Source organism: Quercus suber, unplaced genomic scaffold, assembly GCF_002906115.3.
Source record: "Quercus suber isolate HL8 unplaced genomic scaffold, Cork oak 2.0 scaffold_204, whole genome shotgun sequence".
NCBI lineage: Eukaryota > Viridiplantae > Streptophyta > Magnoliopsida > Fagales > Fagaceae > Quercus > Quercus suber.
In genome coordinates, this window is record NW_027069662.1 from 46,624 (window position 1) to 66,448 (window position 19,825).

At 32.2% G+C, this 19,825-nt stretch overlaps 2 protein-coding genes across 2 annotated transcripts; one reads left to right on the forward strand and one right to left on the reverse strand.

The window, feature by feature from the left end:
- Positions 1-271: 271 nt before the first annotated feature.
- Positions 272-7,708, forward strand: LOC111996856 (uncharacterized). The gene is made up of 11 exons (XM_024028893.2): positions 272-1,074; positions 1,586-1,710; positions 3,539-3,672; positions 3,771-3,973; positions 4,523-4,804; positions 4,886-4,944; positions 5,271-5,307; positions 5,453-5,524; positions 5,673-5,823; positions 6,693-6,836; positions 7,011-7,708. The coding sequence occupies exons 2-11, from the start codon at positions 1,593-1,595 to the stop codon at positions 7,425-7,427; spliced, it is 1,617 nt and encodes a 538-aa protein (XP_023884661.1). The 5' UTR covers positions 272-1,074; positions 1,586-1,592; the 3' UTR covers positions 7,428-7,708.
- A 5,418-nt stretch (positions 7,709-13,126) lies between these two features.
- LOC111996850 (pistil-specific extensin-like protein) lies at positions 13,127-13,633 on the reverse strand. The gene has a single exon (XM_024028882.1). It carries the CDS (start codon positions 13,631-13,633, stop codon positions 13,127-13,129), a length of 507 nt encoding a protein of 168 aa, XP_023884650.1.
- Between the last annotated feature and the right edge of the window lie 6,192 nt (positions 13,634-19,825).

Genomic DNA, 19,825 nt, shown 5'->3' on the forward strand with positions numbered 1-19,825 from the left:
TAAAGCAAAAAAATAAAAAATAACTGTCTATGTCATTTTATTTTTTCCTGTTTCTCTTTATCTCTTTCTAATGTGAAGGGAAGCTAGTTTGCTTTAAAAATATATATATATATATATATATATCCCAATGTGAGTACTTTCCTTTCTACCAAAAAAAAAAAATGTGAGTACTTTAGTTATTTTTTTTTTTTTTTTTGGGCTGAATCAAAGTAAAGGGAAGTTTTGCTTTTGTAATCTTACCAAACAAGATGTCACACCTAGTTAAGAAAACTAAAAGAGAGAGAGAGAGAGAGAGAGAGAGGGAAATCTGCGACTGCATCCATCATCCATGACCAAATTGTCGTTAAAAGACATTTGAGGCTTTTGACTTTGAAGAGAAGAGAGAGAGAGAGAGAGGTTTGGTTGGAATCAGATAAATTTCAGACCACCCCACTAGAATTCATTGATATATGTTTAGAAAGCCTTAATTCTGGAGTAGTTGCATATTAGAGAAAGTGGAGTAAGTTGAAAAAACTCGCCCTCCCTTTCCTCTATTTCTATATGTTATAATGGGAGTGTTTGACACGGTTTTGTTTAGTCCTTAGAGCATGGAAGAGACCAAAGTGGAAGGTCTGAAATGGGTTCTGGTGTTTGAAATAAAATAAAAGAATAATGAGAGGAGTAGTGGAGTTCTGACGAAGGTGTTTCAGTTGAGATGCTTGACTTGAACTTTGCTTTAAAAGCTTTGAAAACTCAGAAGAAAGAGAGAAGTTGAAGTCTTGGGCTTCTAGATATATAATATTTGCACTCAACGAATATCTTTATAAAGCTCCTCTTATAACAGAGAATGAGATGGTTCACTTGACAGAAAAGCCTCAGCTAAAGTTTTGATCAAGTATATTATAAGTTGGGACTTTTGGGATATATCTGAGAAGCTTTGATATGTGTTTTCACTGCATTTGAATGTAAGCCTTTTGAGAGGATCAAGTTACATAGAATAAGAGAGAAGTCTTTGGGAGAACCCTTTATCCAAGTTAATGCAGAGAACTCGCCATTGAAGCTTTGTGGAAGAACCTTTCATCTGTATTAGTTCAGGTAAGTTCATGAAATAGTATGGTTCTTCTATAGTCCAAATACTTCTGTGTATAAGAACTCTCTCTTGCTCATGTTTGAAAAACCTGCATTTGTCTTCAGAAATAAGTCTGTTTCTTATCCATATGTTCATATATTCTGTTGGCTTAAGATGTGCTTTACTTGCAAAGAACTCATTCTATACAAATGAGGTTGCTTTTAGAATAGTTCTGTGCCATTAAAAAAACAAATCTATCTCAGTTTAGTTTTAACATAAATTCTACTTTTTGGAGTAGTATGTAGTCAAAGTTTCCTTGTTTGCAACTATGTTTGCTAATATAAGCATCTAAAGAGTGAAAAGCTCCATCATTCTCTCTCCCTCTCGGACCGGTTACTTTGGTTCATGTTTGGGTTTGATTAAGAGCTTGTTCAATGAGTTTTGGTTCACATACCAGTTTAGTTATTAATGGGTTAGTTGGAAAAGAAATGGGTCAGCTTTGGTACATTTGTTGACTATTGTAAACTTCTTTGACAGGTTAATTATGGGATCCGCACATGAAATGCAAGTCATCCTCTCCCTAACTTCCATGATGGTAATTTTCGCCTTGAGTTTCCCAGAAATTGCTGGACAGACAATCTCATCTAGTGGATACATAACAGGTGAGTTTTATATTCTTATGATTTTAAAATTTTATTTGAAATAATTTAAGGTTATGCTTGTTTAGAAAGAAATTGTCTGTTGTATCAGAATTGTTCTTACATAGTAATAATTTAGTAACGGTTGGAGATAATTAATCAAATTATAGATTTAATTTGAATTTTCTTAGTTCAGTTTTTATTACAAACTACGGAAAGAGAATTATTGGTTAGAAAACATCATTAAATTATGTGGAAATTATTAAAACAAAGAATATTGCTAATAAGATTGTGTTCGTATTAATTAGCTATATTTTAAGTTTAAAATGAATGTTTGTAAAAAAACTAGGAGAAGTTATAATCGCAAAATAGAGTTCTGAGTTTTAAAAACACTTATTTAATCTCCCAAAACGTTTTACCAAACAGGTTTTAAAAAGAAATGATTATATTGTGCACTCCTGATATGATAAATTAGATGCCGTGAATATAAAATTCAAAAAATAAAAAAAGATGCTAAGTATGTGTTATATTGCAAATTTGCAATGGATTATAGCCCATTAAATAATATAAGTGCACTCTTTCATTAAAAAAATTAAATAAAAAAATAAGATCGGTGCCTAAGACTAAAAGTGTTTTTTATTTTATTTTTCCTTTATGGTGAAAAAGGATAACTCTCTATCCACGGCATCGGGGGGAGAATAATCATGTGAATGGTATGACCCATAACCCATCCACATTTAGGGAATGGCAACCCATTCTGTTTGGGGTGAAAGAATTCTTTTCAAACTCAAATCTTCTAAATATTTTACATATCACATCCGATTAAATTTTAGAATTTTCATCCAAAATCCATTCCATCTTTTTTGCAAAACTATATCTGTTATAATGTTCCATTTGTTTAACTATGAATCTCCGTGCCAATTTCATAGGGAACATAACATTTTTTTTTATTAACTTTTTAAGAATTTTTTTAAAATGCAGGTTATAAGTGCTGCACAATCACTTTTACATAGACCACTTAATTTTTATTCTCCCCCACAAGTTATGGTAAAAGTTGTCACCACTAGACTTTTTTAAACTCTTCTCTTAATAAAAAAAAAATAGACCACGTCATTGAGTTATAAAGCTTTTCATATTTTGACTGGACTTATTCAATTGGGTCCAACTTAAATTAACGATGCATCTAAATTTAGACACTATTAAATACTATTACACTTTTCATCAAAACATATACTATTACACTATACCAAACAATATTTGTTATTAAAAAAGTCAAACAATATATTAAGGCATAAAGAAGGACACACTTACTTTTGTTATAAAAACTTTAATGGCAATATCTTAGTAATTTAAATACAGAGTTGGGTTTAGTACCTAAATGATAAAATCCAAACCTTTTCCAAATTCTAGCATGTTTACAAATTTGAAGCCCAAATCCATCTAAATAATCCTAAACCCTCACCATTAGGGTTGAGTTGGGTCAAAAAAATATACTAAACCTAACCCATTGCCATTCCTATCCACCTATTGATTCAATGCCTAATAGTTAAGACTTGCTTTATATATCCTAATAGTTAAGACTTGCTTTATATATATATATATATAAAAGGTCTTTAATTTTCAGAATGTTAGGAGCAACAAGGATAAGAATGGCATATATAGTGCAAAAGTAGAAAGCAAGTTAAAAAATCTTTTTTTTTTTTTTAATTTTAATGTTGGCTCATAAATTCATATGAAGAAGATTTCAAGGTCAATTAGGTAGCTGGATTCAGAGTCCATACTAGTTAACTTAATTGAGCTACTAATTTTTCTTTGTCCAGTAAACTAATGTTCCTTTTACCTGGTTTCATAGGGAGAAATTTGCTTCAGACAGACAGTGTCTCAGAACCCATTGGACAATCAGATGATACTGTGAGGGTGGATCCTTTAGACCATTTTAAGAAATACAGAGGAGGATATAACATTACCAACAAGCATTATTGGAGTGTAAATCTCTCTCTCTCTCTCTCTCTCTCTCTCTCTCTCTCTCTCCTCCTAAATTCTAATGTAACTCGGTATTTAGAATTGTTGTTTATTTTGTGCAGTCAACTATATTTACTGGAAGTTATGGATATTTCATTGGGGTGTTGTGGCTTTTGTGTGGACTTGCATATGGAGGATTTCTATTGGCAAATATATATTGTAGTAAAACTAGAAAGAGTGGAAAGCTGAGGAAAAGATCACCTTGTCATAGGCAGTGTTACCTCTGGCATATTCTCGTGGTCATATTCTTGACAATCCTGGCAATGTAAGTCATTCAAATTTGTAGTCCACACAGAATACAATGCTAAAAGCACTACACCAAAATTTGCATAAATCTATGGTACTTTTTTTTTTTTTGGCTGACAAGGGTGTCCAGGGCTCTTATAGCACCTGACTAATCTCCAAGTTTGTGTAATTCAAGTTTCAAACCTTACCATCTTCTAAATTTCAGAAAACCTGATCGTAAAACACAAATGTTTAATTCCATTCTCAGATTCTTCATTGTCACATGTAGACTGTTTGCATTTCTAACTGAATTAAACAAAACTAACTACAAAATTTGGTCCCCATGATATGGAAGTTAAAAGGACTTGTGCTTGGTAAGGGTGTTAAGAGAGCCATAGTTAGTTGGAGATGACCTGATGAACATATTTCATGGATGATCAAAACCAAATAAATGTATTGACAACAAAACAAGTTTACAATTTGCGTTGTCAAGTAAATCATCCACACATTAGACATTGAAACAAGGTGATAAGAGACATCCTGCTGCGGTCCAAGTATAACTGTGGTTATATCTTTCTATTATTTTCAGAGCTGCATCTGGGTTAGTTCTGGCGGGCAGTGCAAAATTTCACTCACAAGCAAAAACTGTTGTGAACATTATCATTAACACCGCAAATGAGGCATCAGAAACTATACACAACACAACGGAGGCAATGAATAACATTGCAAATAACTTAGAAACATCCAGTGAAAACAGTGAAGCTTCTAGCTTCCTTACCTCCACATCCAAGAAACTAAATGTTGAAGCTGCAGACATACAAATGCAGGCTAAGAAGAACAGGCGTCTGATTGACAAGGGTCTACGGATAGTGTAATTCTCTCTCGCTCTCTCTTTCTCTCCATTGGATACCAAAATGAAATTTTTATGCTAATGACATTTTTATACTTGCAGGTACATACTAACCACATTCATTATTTCGTTGAACCTGGTTGCGGTCATAGCTTTATCAGGTGTGGGGCTGTGTGTGTGTGTGTGTGTGTGTTTCCAAGTATTAGTGATTTAGAGCTAAATAGTTAAGAGGGTCAACTTTAATTAAGTTCTAAGGTTTGCTTGGGACTTCAATTCAAACCTGCTCAATGTTAAAAAAGAATCCAAAGACTGCAAGTAAGCTACCTCAAATTAACTTGAGCAGAAAATTTTCTACTAAAAAAAGTGAAAATTCTAAACATCTAGTTTCTAGAACTTGCCTTGAATTTAGCAACATAAAAATTTCAGTAGTTCCAGTCCATCATCAATGACATAAAATCACTGAAGTCAAAATTATTCTTGTTTGCAGTCTTTGGAACTCTGAGGGTTCGCCGTGCTCTTCACTTGTGAGTATATGGAACCATTTGAACATGGACAAACTATCATAGCTGTTATTTTAGCCCATTTGTATCCGTTTGCTAACAGCTTTTGATTTTAGCTTATTTGCTATTGTACAGTTTTTTAAAACTCATTATGTAACTTCTGTTGCAGATTCATCATACTATGCTGGTTCCTTACAGTTCTATGCTGGTTGTTCTTTGGAATGTACTTCTTCTTGGAAAAGTAAGTTTTTTTTTTTTTTTTTTGCTATTTCTCATGTGTTCTATACTTCTATCTCTACAAAATATTATAATATTTCCCAAAATAAGAAATTGACATAGGAAAGGAAGTTTGCACATAATAATTGAAAAGAAGATCAATTCTATTTCAGGTTCTCAGGTGATACTTGCACAGCTCTTGAAAACTTCCAACAAAATCCCGACAACAACAGCTTGAGCTCAATCCTTCCTTGTGATGAATTGCTCTCAGCTAAATCAGTCCTATTTGATGTCAGTGCAGGGATATACAGCCTTGTAAATGAGGTAAAATTATTAGTTTCCTTTGGTCACATAATTAATGGAAAATTGTCTTAAGTTGCTAAGTAAATGTCTCCTATTCTATGATTAATTGCATAATAAGCGCCTAAAAAGTTGATCTTGGTGTCAAATTAAATCTTAAAAGCCTTAATTGCATCAATATTTGCCATAGAGTTTCAAACTATGGGGTTTATTATATAATTACTTTACTAACCTTGCCTGCATATTTAATTAGCTATGAGTTGCATCTTTGTCAGTTGATTCTTTTTTTTGCTCACAACATGAGAGCATTTGAACCCAGGTTCTTCTCATGAAGAGACTCTGCAATATCACCTAGCCACAGGGCTCTTGTCATTTTCTTCAAGTGGGATTGGTCATCTATAATTCCTTCTTGCCTTCTCTATGCTGCTTAAAATGAAATTTCCTAAACACATTACATATCAGCCAATGGAATATAATTTGATATAGAAAATAGATACTAGGTACAATCCTAAAATGATTTAGTTTAACATAGCGTGTAAATCATTACAATGCCAAAATCAGGGAAGAGTTCAATTAGCCTAAAATAGTATCTTTTTGGAAATGTACTATTTAAAGTCATAAAGTAGAAAAAAAGGATCAAGTCAAGGAAAGAACAGAAAGGGGCCAATGCTCTAATTGATTCAACCACTTTGTACTTTGTAGCCTCTTCAAAATGTGCCCTTTTATGAATGATCTCTAACAATAAGTAAAGAATCAAAATTGGAAGAGCACACTGACGTAACAAAATATTAAGTACTTACCAGTCCAATTTCAAGTTGAACCTCATTAACTTTATCATGTACACAAAATACTGAAAATTCATAATTTTCTTTTGTTGGTAAATCGCTCTCCAGGTGAACTTGAATATATCAGTTCTACAGGCAACATCTTATCCAAATCTTGTTCATGTCTGCAATCCTTTCTCTTCACCACCAAAGTACCAATACCAGCCAGACAACTGTCCAGCTGATACAATTCGAATAGGTGACATCCCAAAGGTATGCCAGTTGAAATTGAGAAAAATTTGCGCTTTCTTTATTGACAATTTATCTCTACTATTTAGCGATAATCTGCATTATGAATCCCCGGGATCTTGTAATATCACTGAAATCAGTGACAAAATCTGTCTAATCCATTATCTCTGATTATTTTTATCTATTTTGTTTTGGAAGGTATTGAAGTTACTTACTTGTTCTGAAGCCAACAATGCGACATGTGAATATGGATTTATATCCAATACCGATTATAAGACAGTGGAGTCTTACTCAAGTTCAGTACAAAATCTGCTAAATGCGTACCCAGGTATGGAAAGTCTGGTAGAATGTCAGTCAGTGAAGGATGCCTTTTCTGAGATCCTGCTAAACCACTGCAAACCTTTGAAGAGAAATGTTCATATGGTTTGGGTGTCAATGGTCTTTCTGTCAATGATCATGGTGTTTTTAATGTTGATATGGATAGCACAAGCTAATCATGAGAAGAATCATCATATTTCAGATGGTTCTGTGAAACCCAATTTAGCTAAAGCAAATATGCTGGATGCAGGAACAGCTAAAGAAATTAACTGTTACCCAAATTCTAGCGTAGTCTAGAGCTAGCAATTAGTTTCAAGGAAAATACTGGAAGACAAACGCGCAAGCAACTTCCAAAATCTCTAGAATAGGATTGGATTATCATATACAAGATTATATATGTACATAAAGAAAGCAGAGATCAAGAAGAAATTGAGATGGGTGCAACGAAATTATTGTACTAGAAAACTGGAACACAATTCTTTGTTTTTTTGATACAGTAGAAGGCCAAAGCAGGGGACCAACCCCATAACGAAGTGTAAGGAAATATGTCAAGCAATAATATATTTTACTTGATTCAATTCTTAATTGCAGCATGCAGCACTTTAATAGTACCAAAACAGTAAACACACGTGCATATCTGTCCCTGCATTTGTGAAGGACTACCTTTCCAATCAAACTTTTAGTGAGTTTTCAACAATGAAGACTAGTTCCAACACTAAAATATTTCAACAACTTATTCTGCTGCAGTTTAATGATTATTGAAACTATAATATGAAGTAGTCGAATGTGTGGTGTAATACCTCAAATGGTGTGGATTGTAATGAATTTGATTGTATGAGTATATGCTGATTGATTATGTGTTGAGTCTCACACCAATTGTGTACTATATCGATCTAGACATATTTGGTTATAACGTAAATGTGATTAACATTTTCCCAGATTGTGACACATGCTTAAATAATGCTAAAGTTTTAGTCTAGCAGTTTTCTTTTCAAATAGCGCTATAAACCAACCGCGAGATGAATAGCTTGGTAAAAAGAAAGAGTGAGAACCTACACATAATGTCAACATTCTTTAAGAACATGGTTGGAATTAGCAAACTATATCCATAGACTGTAATAGCTAGATAGCCTAGATGGTATGGATTTGTGTGCTGATTTCGGACCACAATGTCACAGCAACTTCTGTTTTTATACCTCTGGGAACCATAGTGCACATATCTCAAGATAGATCAGGCAGGAGTCAAGACCACTAATCTTCATTGTTTTGAGAGATTTTTGAGTTGTTTTCTTTTGTCTTTTATAGGCTAAAAATATATTGACCTCTTGTGATAAATTAACCAATTGATATAACTAAGTTAATTAATTAATTCAATTAATATGCAAAATGCATGGTAGTACAAACAAATCACCAATTAATTAAAATGCAGCGAAAATTAAATTGACACGGTGATTTATTTACGAATGAGAAAAACCTACACGACAAAAATCTCACTGAGTGATTTTAAGGTCACTACTCCCGAGAATCCACTATTATCAAAATAAGCAGTTACAAATAAAAGAATTACATTATCTTATACCAACTTACAGTTAAACCCTTACCCCAATACCCAATTGGACTTGTTCTATAGTGATAATCTTTCATTTTCAATGCATAGCTCCTCATACATGACTAACCAATAGATGCGTGGATCCAAGTACGTGACTTAATAACCAACTTAAGAAAGATGTTGGCTACAAATTTCTTCAGTTCATCACATGATGAAAATCACGAAACTCCTTGATCACAAAACCCTAAAATATACAAACACAACAACTTCTTCAAGAGAAAGATGAATTAGGGTAAATCCTATCTCTGGTCACAATTTGCATGAACACAACTTTACTTCACACTTGCACAACCTTTGAAGGCCTTTAAAATAATCCTTATATATGTTTAGGGTTGTGAGAAAAGAAAATCTAAACACATACTCACGGATTGGAGTGAAATCAGTTATGAAAAACTGAATTTCATAAATCTCAATAGATAGGGTATCTATTGAGCTAGTTGTCGAGCTTTGGGTTTCAGCAGCTTTTTAAACTTCGATAGATGCTAACTGTCAAGCTAGTTGTCGAGTTTTAAAATCCAGCACTTTCTCACTTGTTTTTTGGACAGACTTGCATGACTTTAACACTTAAACTTGAAACATTATTTCTTGAAGCATTAAACACGTCCTAAATCTACCAAATTACAAGTAAAGTGCATTTTGTCAAAGGATTAGCCAATTCTAAAATGACTTAACATTAAATCATATATGTCCTAACAGTCTTCAACATTTTTGGATACTAAAAACTAAGACTCAAATATATGACTTGGATTTGCCAACACAACAACATTTGACCCTAACAATCTCCCAATCCATGACAAAACCACAATAGTACATGAATGTCCTTTGATATATTCTACTTGCAATACATCAAAATTAGCCTAATCTAAAACTTGAACTCCGGAAAACTTTGCAACAATAGAGCTCGAGTCTTGATACGGCTTAGAAACCTATCTTTGTTGGAATACATTAAACAAGAAGCATTAAGGAATCTTTGGAAAACTGACAAGGAATAATATCATTGCTCAAATGAATCAACACATGCACAATATAATAATCAATAAGAACAAACATGTGGAAAAAATACACGATCTCATAAATATAGCAATAAAGCATCAAGTGTAAAAAAAAAAATAAACGGTTACAAAAACCAAATGTAGAAGAGATAAGAAAAGCAAGTACATCAAAATGAATCCCCCAGAACAAAAAATGTACGCTACTCTCTCACTCTCCCATAAGTGAGGCCTAATATATGGGATTTTTAATTTTTTTTGAAATGTTAAATTTAATCAATATTATAACACTCTCCCTCCCTTCACATGTGACCCTAAATTCATCTTTAATAAATGGAGCTCAAAACGTGGAATAAAAATTGTGTGAACTAAAACTCACCCTTAAAAAGTGGGTCCCAATGTGTGAGATTTTAAAATTATATTTTGAAATAATGAATTTAATCACTTAATTAATATTCTGACACTCCTCTTTCAAGTGTCGACCTAAATTGGTTTGTTTTATTTTTCCCTGAAGAAACTCTTAAGACAAGCCAACTTGGGCCCATCCTTTGTTCATCCTTCATCGGTGTGATATTGAGATGTTTTAGATGCCATGTGGAAACTTTCTTGATAAGTTTTGTGAAGTAATACACTAATAACAGAGAAGAAGCCAACCTAAATGAGTCAATTTAACTATATAAGACCAAGCTGTCAAATGGTTCATACGTTAGTGAGTTCGTTAATAGTAGAGCTTGAGACAAATTTTCCATAAAAAATGAAAAACCTACATTTTCTTGCAGAGCAATTATAATTACAGACTCTGCCCAGCCAATAATATTGTGTTTTGAACACACAATTTCAACCTCTTTGCTGACGGGTTGTGTAACACGTGTTACACGTCTGCAATAATAATTTTCCTTCCTTGTATTGCACACATGTCTGCATATATGTGTGCAACGATACTAATTTTCCTTTATTGTATTGTATGTTATAGAGACATATATATATATATATATATTAGTAATTTTCAGCATTATTTTCTTATCATTTAGAACTTCCACATTTTAATTGAGGGCAAATTTTCAGCCTTATTTTCTCCTCCTTCTTCTTATCACCAATTTTCTGTTTGTCTCTACCATTAGATTCTGCCTGCTGATATTGTCACTTATTGTGGGAATGGTCTCCGTTCAGTTGTCCTCTAGATTGTATACAGCATCATGGACTAAAGCCCTTTCAACCACTAAATCGGCTGGGGACTCTGCAGTGTCAAGTGATACACGCATGGCCTCATGACTGTTTTGCGAATGTAACTCATCTCTCACTTCTTCTTCTTCTTCTTTTTTTTATTCATTTGCATTTTATTTGTTGCACATATAATTAATATATATACACACACACAGATTTTATATTACCCTATTCATACTGTTACAAAAGTATACACCTTGTTTCGGATGTATGTTTCCAGCTGTGAGGGGGAGGAAGCATACACCCGAAACAAGGTATACTTCCTCTTTCAAGAGGGAGAGAGATAGACGAATAATAGAGGGTGTGCAGAGAGGCAGAGAGAGCGGCAATGGTGTCCTCAAAGAGTACAACAAAGACCTTTTTATGAGAGATTTTGTTTTTTAAAGAGAGAGACGATGAGAGAATATAACACATCGAGGGTACTTCTACAGTACTTTTGAAGGGGTTCTTCAATCATCCTGCACTCAATCACTCTCTATATATATGCACTCTCCATGGGTTTAATGTAGTTTCCCCTTTTCCCATTACATATGCAAACGAATGTCTACAAGCTTTGTACCATCTATTTTTCTTTTCTTTCTTTCTTTTTTTAAAGACTTATGTTTTTTGAAAAAAGTCTACTCACATGTTTTGTTTATGGAAAATTGTTGTTGCACAAATGGAATTGCATACAACTGTACACACAAGAGGCGAGATCGTGTTTTAAAAACTCAATTTCAGTTATGATTTTGAAATAGTTAAATTGTGAAATTTTATTTTGCACCCACAATTTCAACTAACATGTTGCGCACACACCCGTCTGTAATTAACATTACCTTATATAGTTCCAAACACAATCTTTAACCGTGTTGAGTAATATTGCATGGGTTTATATGCACTCTCCAAAGAGGGGTTCTTCAATCATCCTGCACTCAATCACTATCCATATATATATAAGGTAATACGCAATATGTATCGCGTATTCGTACAATACGCGATACATATCATATCATTTACAAAAATTTCCGTATTGTAAGACAAGACATCATTATAAATTTTGATTTTTGTGTTAAAAAATACAAATTGTTTGGTGCATCATCATGTGAGAGCTTAGGTAGTTAGTGTTGTCAATCTAACATGAAAAATGTTGGTTTCCAAAAATTAAAGTCTTAAAACATTTTTCTTTGCCAAGCAATTTATGGTTTTCAAAAGGATAGGTTTCAACTACATAACAAAAGAATGTTTCAATTTTTTTATTTTTTATTTTTATTGACAACACATTAGTTTGTAAATTTTATGTAGTAAAATTTGTGGTATCCTTAACACTATTTTACAATTTTGTGTCTTTTAATTTTATCATGGGATGGGGTCTTTTGTAAAGGGGCTAGAACTTATTATTAATTGGGGCCTTAGGCTTAGGCTTTAATCTGCCAATGACCTCATGAATTAGTATCGGGATTTGGGACTAATAAGTATAATTTTCTTTTTAGGTTGGATGGATCGATCCATTTAATTCGTAACAAAGAATGATGTTTGAATAATAAAATGAATGTGCAGAATAATGATTCTAGAAGGATTACAAGGATTTGTTGTATGGTTAGTACATACATATATGAGCAAAACTTATGTATAGTTTCTTAATCGATGGATCTTATCTTATGTATTTCAGTTAAATTTAAAACATAGTCATATTGATCAATACAACAAAAATTGTGATATTTTTCTAAGGAATATTTTAATTCAACAATATAATATGCATTGACAATATAGCGCATTTTAAATAAAACATTTAAGGATGATTCTAAAAATAAATTATATATATATATATATATTAATGCAACCAAATGGTTGAATTTAATTAGAAAACTTAAAGTACAATGGCTAAATAATTGTACATAAGTTTTAGCTTATACATGAGATAGGTTCAAATTATGTATTTTTTACACCTAGGCCAGACAACCCAATAACCTGGTGATAAAATTATTTAATACAAGGAAAATATATAACAAGTTTTGGGTAACATTCTATTACAGGGACGTGATGCATGGGCTTTGTTGGAGTACATAGGGAGACTGGTAAGCATGTTGAAGCTCATATCAACTCATGATCCATGGTCATTCATTAGTTCATTTCGAGTGTGCTTCAATGAAAATGAAATATTGTTGTGCTCTAAAGAGATGCCTAGTGAGCAGCACTTAAAGAGTTGTTGTACCTGACAGTAGTGTTGAAGGCAATTTTGGAGGTGTAGGGTTAAGAGTAGACAAAAGTGATGGAGAAAGTGAAAGTGGAGGAGAAGGTGGAGGCTGTGGTGAAGGCCAAGGTGAACTCAGAGCTGAAGACAGAGGTGGCAGTAGAGGCAGAAGTGAAGGTGAAGGGGAAGGGGGAGGGGGAGATGGAAGAGGAGGCCGAGGTAACATGGAAGATGGAGGTGGAGGTGGAGATGTAGACAAGAACTGGAGGTCAACCATATCCAAACTAGCAAAGATGTCCATCATGGTCACAGTCCAATCAACCGCTGCTAGCATTGGCTTTCGCTCCTGTGGCCAACATTCCCCGAATAGGATCTTCCTAGTTGCTATTTTGGTCACTAACTTAGAGGGATACCTTTGTTGCATAATTTCTATCTTGCTAATCCATAAGAAGCCACGAATTTCAGAAACTTTGGGAGGGATTGGATCTATTGTTGTTTCCTTCGGGTTCATACTATTGACATCTATGTTCTTTGTTGAGTCTCTTGTTTGTTAAGAAAATAAGGAGCGGCTTTGTTCATATGATTTTGATCATGAAAAAATGCGTGTATTATTGACAAATATTACCCGATGTCCCCATGATATACGGATATGCTATAGTTCATTTTAAAATATTTTATAAGAAATATTTTAAGTGTTATAATATTTGGGAAATTAGTTGGAGTTATACTCTATGTCATGATGTCATAAAAAACAGAGCAAATGTAAACTTTTAAGAATAATAAATTTAAAATATAAACTTATTGCTTTAGTGAATTGAAATTTTTTTTAATAAATTCCACTAATTTAAACAGACAATAATTATTTTGTATTCTTTATTGCCTGTGATTAAATTTTCTTTTGCATTTTCTTGGATTATGTTTTAATTGTTCCCAAAGCAACTCAATTTGAGTAATAATGTCATATTCCAAACCCATTGTTACTCATATAAATTTTAGAAAAAATAATACAAAATGATTTATTAAAACCCTAAGCCAATACAAAAATAGGCCCAATTATAAATCAAATTCGCTAAGCTCATGTACACAAAAGGCCCAATCCGAGAAATGAACCAAACCCACCAAGCTCAATTCCACTTAATTAAACTAAGCATAACCTATCAGGTTGTAAACTAACAAGGAACCAAACAAACCCCATTAAAAATTAAGCCTAATATGTACCCAGCCTTACAAGGCCCACCAGCCCCTATATTTCTAAAGTTACAATCAAACCCAACAAACAATCTCAAAAACCACATTTTAACCTTGTAACTTTTCCAAATTATATTTTGACCACAAAATTTCTCTAAAATTACGAATTTAATTCCAAAACTTTCTAAAAAGCACTTCGACACTAGAGCTTCCCCAAAATTACACTTTGACCCTTGAGACTTTCGAAATTACACTTTGACCCCTAAAATTTTTAAAAATTATATGAAAACCCATATGATCAAATACATTACCATTTCAAACTCAAATTTTAAATAAATCAAATGCCTGCAAGTTTGATAATATTGTTGAGTGTAACATGGAATTAACCTATTTGTGTTTTCCTTTGTCTTTGTTTCACATGACTTTGCTCACCATGAGGACAGTGCACTTTATATGTGATGGCAAGTCTGAGTTGCCTCGACTCGACTTCTTCAAATGTTTGAGCATGAAACTAAACACAAGTTTCTCATTTTAGAGGAGACTAGATATGTCACACCCCAAACCCAAAAGGGTCCAAAACATGAAAAACCAAGCCTTCAAGAGATATTGTAGGGGGATTTTTTTTTTTTCTTTTCCATTTGATAAAATAAATAAATATATTGATCTCTCCACAATATAAATCAGAGGTCTATGACACACTAACAAACAATACAAACTACAAATCATGTGTCTCCAAATATACATGAAAATCCAAAACTCTAAATAAATAAAAACAAAATCATGATCCTTTTTAAGATATGTAACCTCAACAGAAAATCTAGCCCTATTATGTCCAAGGCCTCCAGTAAAATTAACTATGGCCTCAAATAATTTAGTAAGTTGTGCACCAACAATTTATAGCACAAAACTCCCACTTAGCATAATACTCCAATAACCACCAATAAACTAAGCTCCATACTTGACATATAGCTAATTTATTTGAAAACACTACAAGAAAATGTATTTTCAATGATGAAAATTTTCGTCACTAAAAGTCCAATTTTTCGTCGCTAAAGACCTTTTGCGATGAAATCTACTAATTAGCGACGAAACTCATTTTGCAGTTTAAAATCTCGTTGCTAAAAGTCTTGGCAATGAAAAATTTCGTCACTAAAAGTCCGATTAGTGTTTTTTTTTTTTTTTTTTTAACTTTTAGCAACAAAAACGTTTCATCACTAAATGTTTTCCTCACTAAAAACACTATTCAGGGACAAAAATATTTCATTGCAAAAAACACTTTAGTTTATTAAATTATATTTAGTGACGAACAATTTCGTCAGTAAAACTATTTTCGGGAACATATAATGACAAAAAAGTTCGTCACTAAAACTATTTTTAAGAAAATCCAGGCATATATAGTGACGAAAATTTTTGTCACTAAAACTATATCTTACAAAATTCTGCTACATTTAGCAGTGAAATATTTCATTATTAAAACAATTTTTTGTTCCTATATTTGGTGACAGAAAAATTCGTCGCTAAAACTTATTTTCTGTTTTTATTTTTTTCATGGCTTTGATATTAACCTGTAACGCTTGATTACATTACTAAAACCATACATTTGAATAATACCTTTATTTCAACAACACATTTATAAAAAAAACGATCCATATATTCTACAAGTAAAAAATAAAACAAGTATCCAATTCAAACTGCTTCCATACAATAACTGTTTGCAACACATACAATAACACAAGATGTTTTATAACAATACAAAAAGTGTAGCATAATAAAATTAGGACTAATAAGAAATCTTCACAAATATAAAAACAATACTACATTAAAACCGTAAAGTAAAAAAATTAACTATGTTATAAGAAACATTTCTAACAATGCTTACCACTTTTTTCAATAAGTGCCCGTACAACTATACCACGTGTTGTTCCACGGGTATTTCTACTAATATATCGTATTTAGACATTATCAATGTTAAAAAAATTATACATTCCATGTATATTATAACTAAATTAAGTGAAGTATAATCTCAATAGTAAAGACAAGATGTAGTTGTAATTAAGTATGTTCTATATAATTACCAATCATGCTAGCTAATGTGCCAGTAGACTGCGTTTCCACATTAGAAGAATTTTGGGCGAGAGGATTTGCTTCAAGAGGTGTTCCCGTAGATTGGACCACCAGAATAGATGCCTCACCCTGCGAGCGTGTAATTCGTCCTGATGCCATATGTAACTAACAAACATACATATAATGGAACAACAAAATTATTACACATAATGAAACAACAAAATTATTACAAATAATGAAATAACAAAGTTATTATCTAACATAATAATTCTATTAAGAATAACATCAATTGTAGCAAGCAATATATCACATTTATAGTACCTTATAGATTAAAGAATTAGATAACTCATTATCATTGTCATCGTCATCAATAGGTGGTACATAATCATCATCTACCACAATACTAGCTTTATTTCTTTTTCCTTTTGCACAATTAGACTGAGTAAAATCCTTTAAAGAAGTTGAGATGTGCTTCAATCCCAAAGCATTAATTCTCTCTTGATTTTGCCTCATTTTATCCAATCTTGTCATCTCATACTTCGGTATATGAGTGTATTTGGCATTTTTGGGCATTTTTTGAAACTATGTATTGACATGAAAGATAAGTATAATTGCTACTAACTTTACATATCATAGTCCACACCATTATCCATATCAAGCAATTCACAAGTGCAAAATTTGAACACAATTGCTACTAACTCAACATAACAAATGACCACATCAATATCCATATCAAGTTCAAGTTAAGTACAAAACTATAAGAAATTAATACTAACTTTACATATTATAGTCCACATCATTATTCATATCAAGCAATTTACAAGTTCAAAATTTGAACATAATTGCTACTAACTCAACACAATAAATGACCACATCAATATCCATATTCAGTTTAAGATAAGTACAAAACTATAAGAAATTAGTACTAACTTTACATATCATAGTCCACACCATTATCCATATCAAGCAATTCACAAGTGCAAAATTTGAATACAATTGCTACTAACTCAACACAACAAATGACCACATCAATATCCATATCAAGTTTAAGATAGACACAAAACTTTAAAACAATTGCTACTTAGACAAGTATAAAACTTTAAGACAAGCATAAAACATTTAAGACAATTGTTATGAACTCTATATATCATAATCCATATCAACATCAACATCAGGTATGTCATGCTCTACATTTTGGTTAGCGTCTCTTGAAATTCCACCTTCACACCATTATCCATATCAAGCAATTCATAAGTTCAAAATTTGAACACAATTGCTACTAACTCAACACAATAAATGACCACATCAATATCCATATTCAGTTCAAGATAAGTACAAAACTATAAGAAATTACTACAAACTTTACATGTCATAGTCCACACCATTATCCATATCAAACAATTCACACAAGTGCAAAATTTGAAAACAATTGCTATTAACTCAACACAATAAATAACCACATCAATATCCATATCAAGTTCAAGATAGGCACAAAACTTTAAAACAATTGCTACTTAGACAAGCATAAAACATTTAAGACAATTGTTATGAACTCTACATATCATAATTCATATCAAGATAAACATCAAGTATGTCATGCTCTACATTTTGATTAGCATCTTTTGAAATTCCACCTTCAGGAACAACCTCAGTTTTAACATCACCCATACAATACTTAATATTGTCTTCAACATTGCTACATGTGATATTGACCACATAAGGTCTCACTTCTAAATACATCAAAGCAACATACACTTCACGTTTAAGTCCTCCTCTTTCTCAAGATTAAGAGTTAAAAGATAGGGCTATTGAAAAAAAATGGTGGACCAAACTGACTGATAGGACAGACCATTCTAATTAGTTTTGGTAAGTTTTTTGCTAGTTCTGATCTGTACTAGTTTTAGAAATTGAAAATTTTTATCTTCCAATGCTGTTTTGATGTTGTGAAAAATGTAACAACAAAACAAACCGATGTAATATATATATATATATATATAGAGAGAGAGAGAGAGAGAGAGAGAGAGAGAGAGAGAGAGAGAGAGAGAGAGAGAGAGAGAGAGAGAGGTAATTCCGAAGTAGAATATCAATATATATCAATACCAAAATATTACATTATAGTTACCGGCCCTTTCTAGTATTATTGTTATATGAGGCTCCAATTTTGTTTTTCTGATGGGCATGAAATATAACATTACTTCAATGACAAGAAAATTTAAAAGGCAATCACAAAAATTTTCACAATTCATTATTTGTTGTGGTGACAATTTTAGGGTTTTTTTTTTTTTTTTTCCCTTTATTTCTTTTTTTTTGAAAATAAAGAGAAAAGTGGCAAGTTGGTATTGGTGCAATATCATTTTTATATGATCCCAATTTATATATCATTGTTATTATTTTCTAATTAGAATATGATGAGGTGACATATCAACATGTTATGAAACAAATGATGTGAATAGAATTATTGAGATGCAAATAGATAATCAAGTCACAATAAAAAGTTCAAAAAAGTTCTAAATATTTTTAATTTTTAACATCTTGGGTAAGAATGACACAAAGTATCGAGATTTGAAAATGTTGAAAAATTCAAAATATATCGTGTTCAACCCCATCAGATTATAGTCATGAAAATTGTAAAAACCAGAGATGAATGAAACAACATCTGGAGTTCAAATTATAGCAATCGAGATAAGGTTTGACTTGAAACAATGGCAGCAATGACAACAAAATATGCTGCTATATGCTTTTTGAAATTGGTGTCTGATTTGCTTCACTGCAAAACCTTGAATATGACAAATTTTTTAAACTTATCATTCTACATAGTTTACTTGTATTTGTCTCACCCGTAACATTGGCCAATAAAACGTGGGAGGGTGGAGCTAGAGATTGCTTATTTATTCATTAATACGAGGTTCCCAACAATTTAGAATTCTAATCAAGATTAAAAGACAAAAACAATGAAAGAAAGAAAGAACTTTAATTTCTATAGCAATTAAAAGTCAATGACCAAAGACTTTATAATTCTCTTTCTTATGCACTTTTCTTTTATTAGTGACCCCTTCATGTTCATGGCGTCTCATTATCCAAAATCTCTCTACTTCTATAGCATTTCGGCTGGGAATTCAACCAGCTATTAAATCCCACCTGAAAGGAATCTTTATGTGTTAATATTTAACATTACTAGTAAGCACTAACAAGTATATGAAATATCAAGATCTTTGTGATTCTATGTATTATTTGGTTCTTTCTACTTTTGGTTTCGATTCTCCTCATCAATTTTTGTGAGAATATGAACATTGTACATTAGGGGAAAAAAAAAAAAAACCATTACTCAACCAATATATATATATATATATACAGTAGTTAGGTGGATATTATAAGATCAGGTAAAGCCACCACTTAGGCATCTCCTCCATCATGTCTATAAGAAGTTTTCTTAGTCTAGGCTAGGTTGAAT

Coding starts and splice junctions, on each gene's coding strand:
- LOC111996856 (XM_024028893.2), top strand. CDS start 1,593: ATGGGATCCGCACATGAAATGCAAGTCATCCTCTCCCTAACTTCCATG. Junction 3,974..4,522: donor TTCTTGACAATCCTGGCAAT/GTAAGTCATTCA, acceptor TATTATTTTCAG/AGCTGCATCTGGGTTAGTTC. Junction 4,945..5,270: donor TGCGGTCATAGCTTTATCAG/GTGTGGGGCTGT, acceptor TCTTGTTTGCAG/TCTTTGGAACTCTGAGGGTT.
- LOC111996850 (XM_024028882.1), bottom strand. CDS start 13,633: ATGAACCCGAAGGAAACAACAATAGATCCAATCCCTCCCAAAGTTTCT.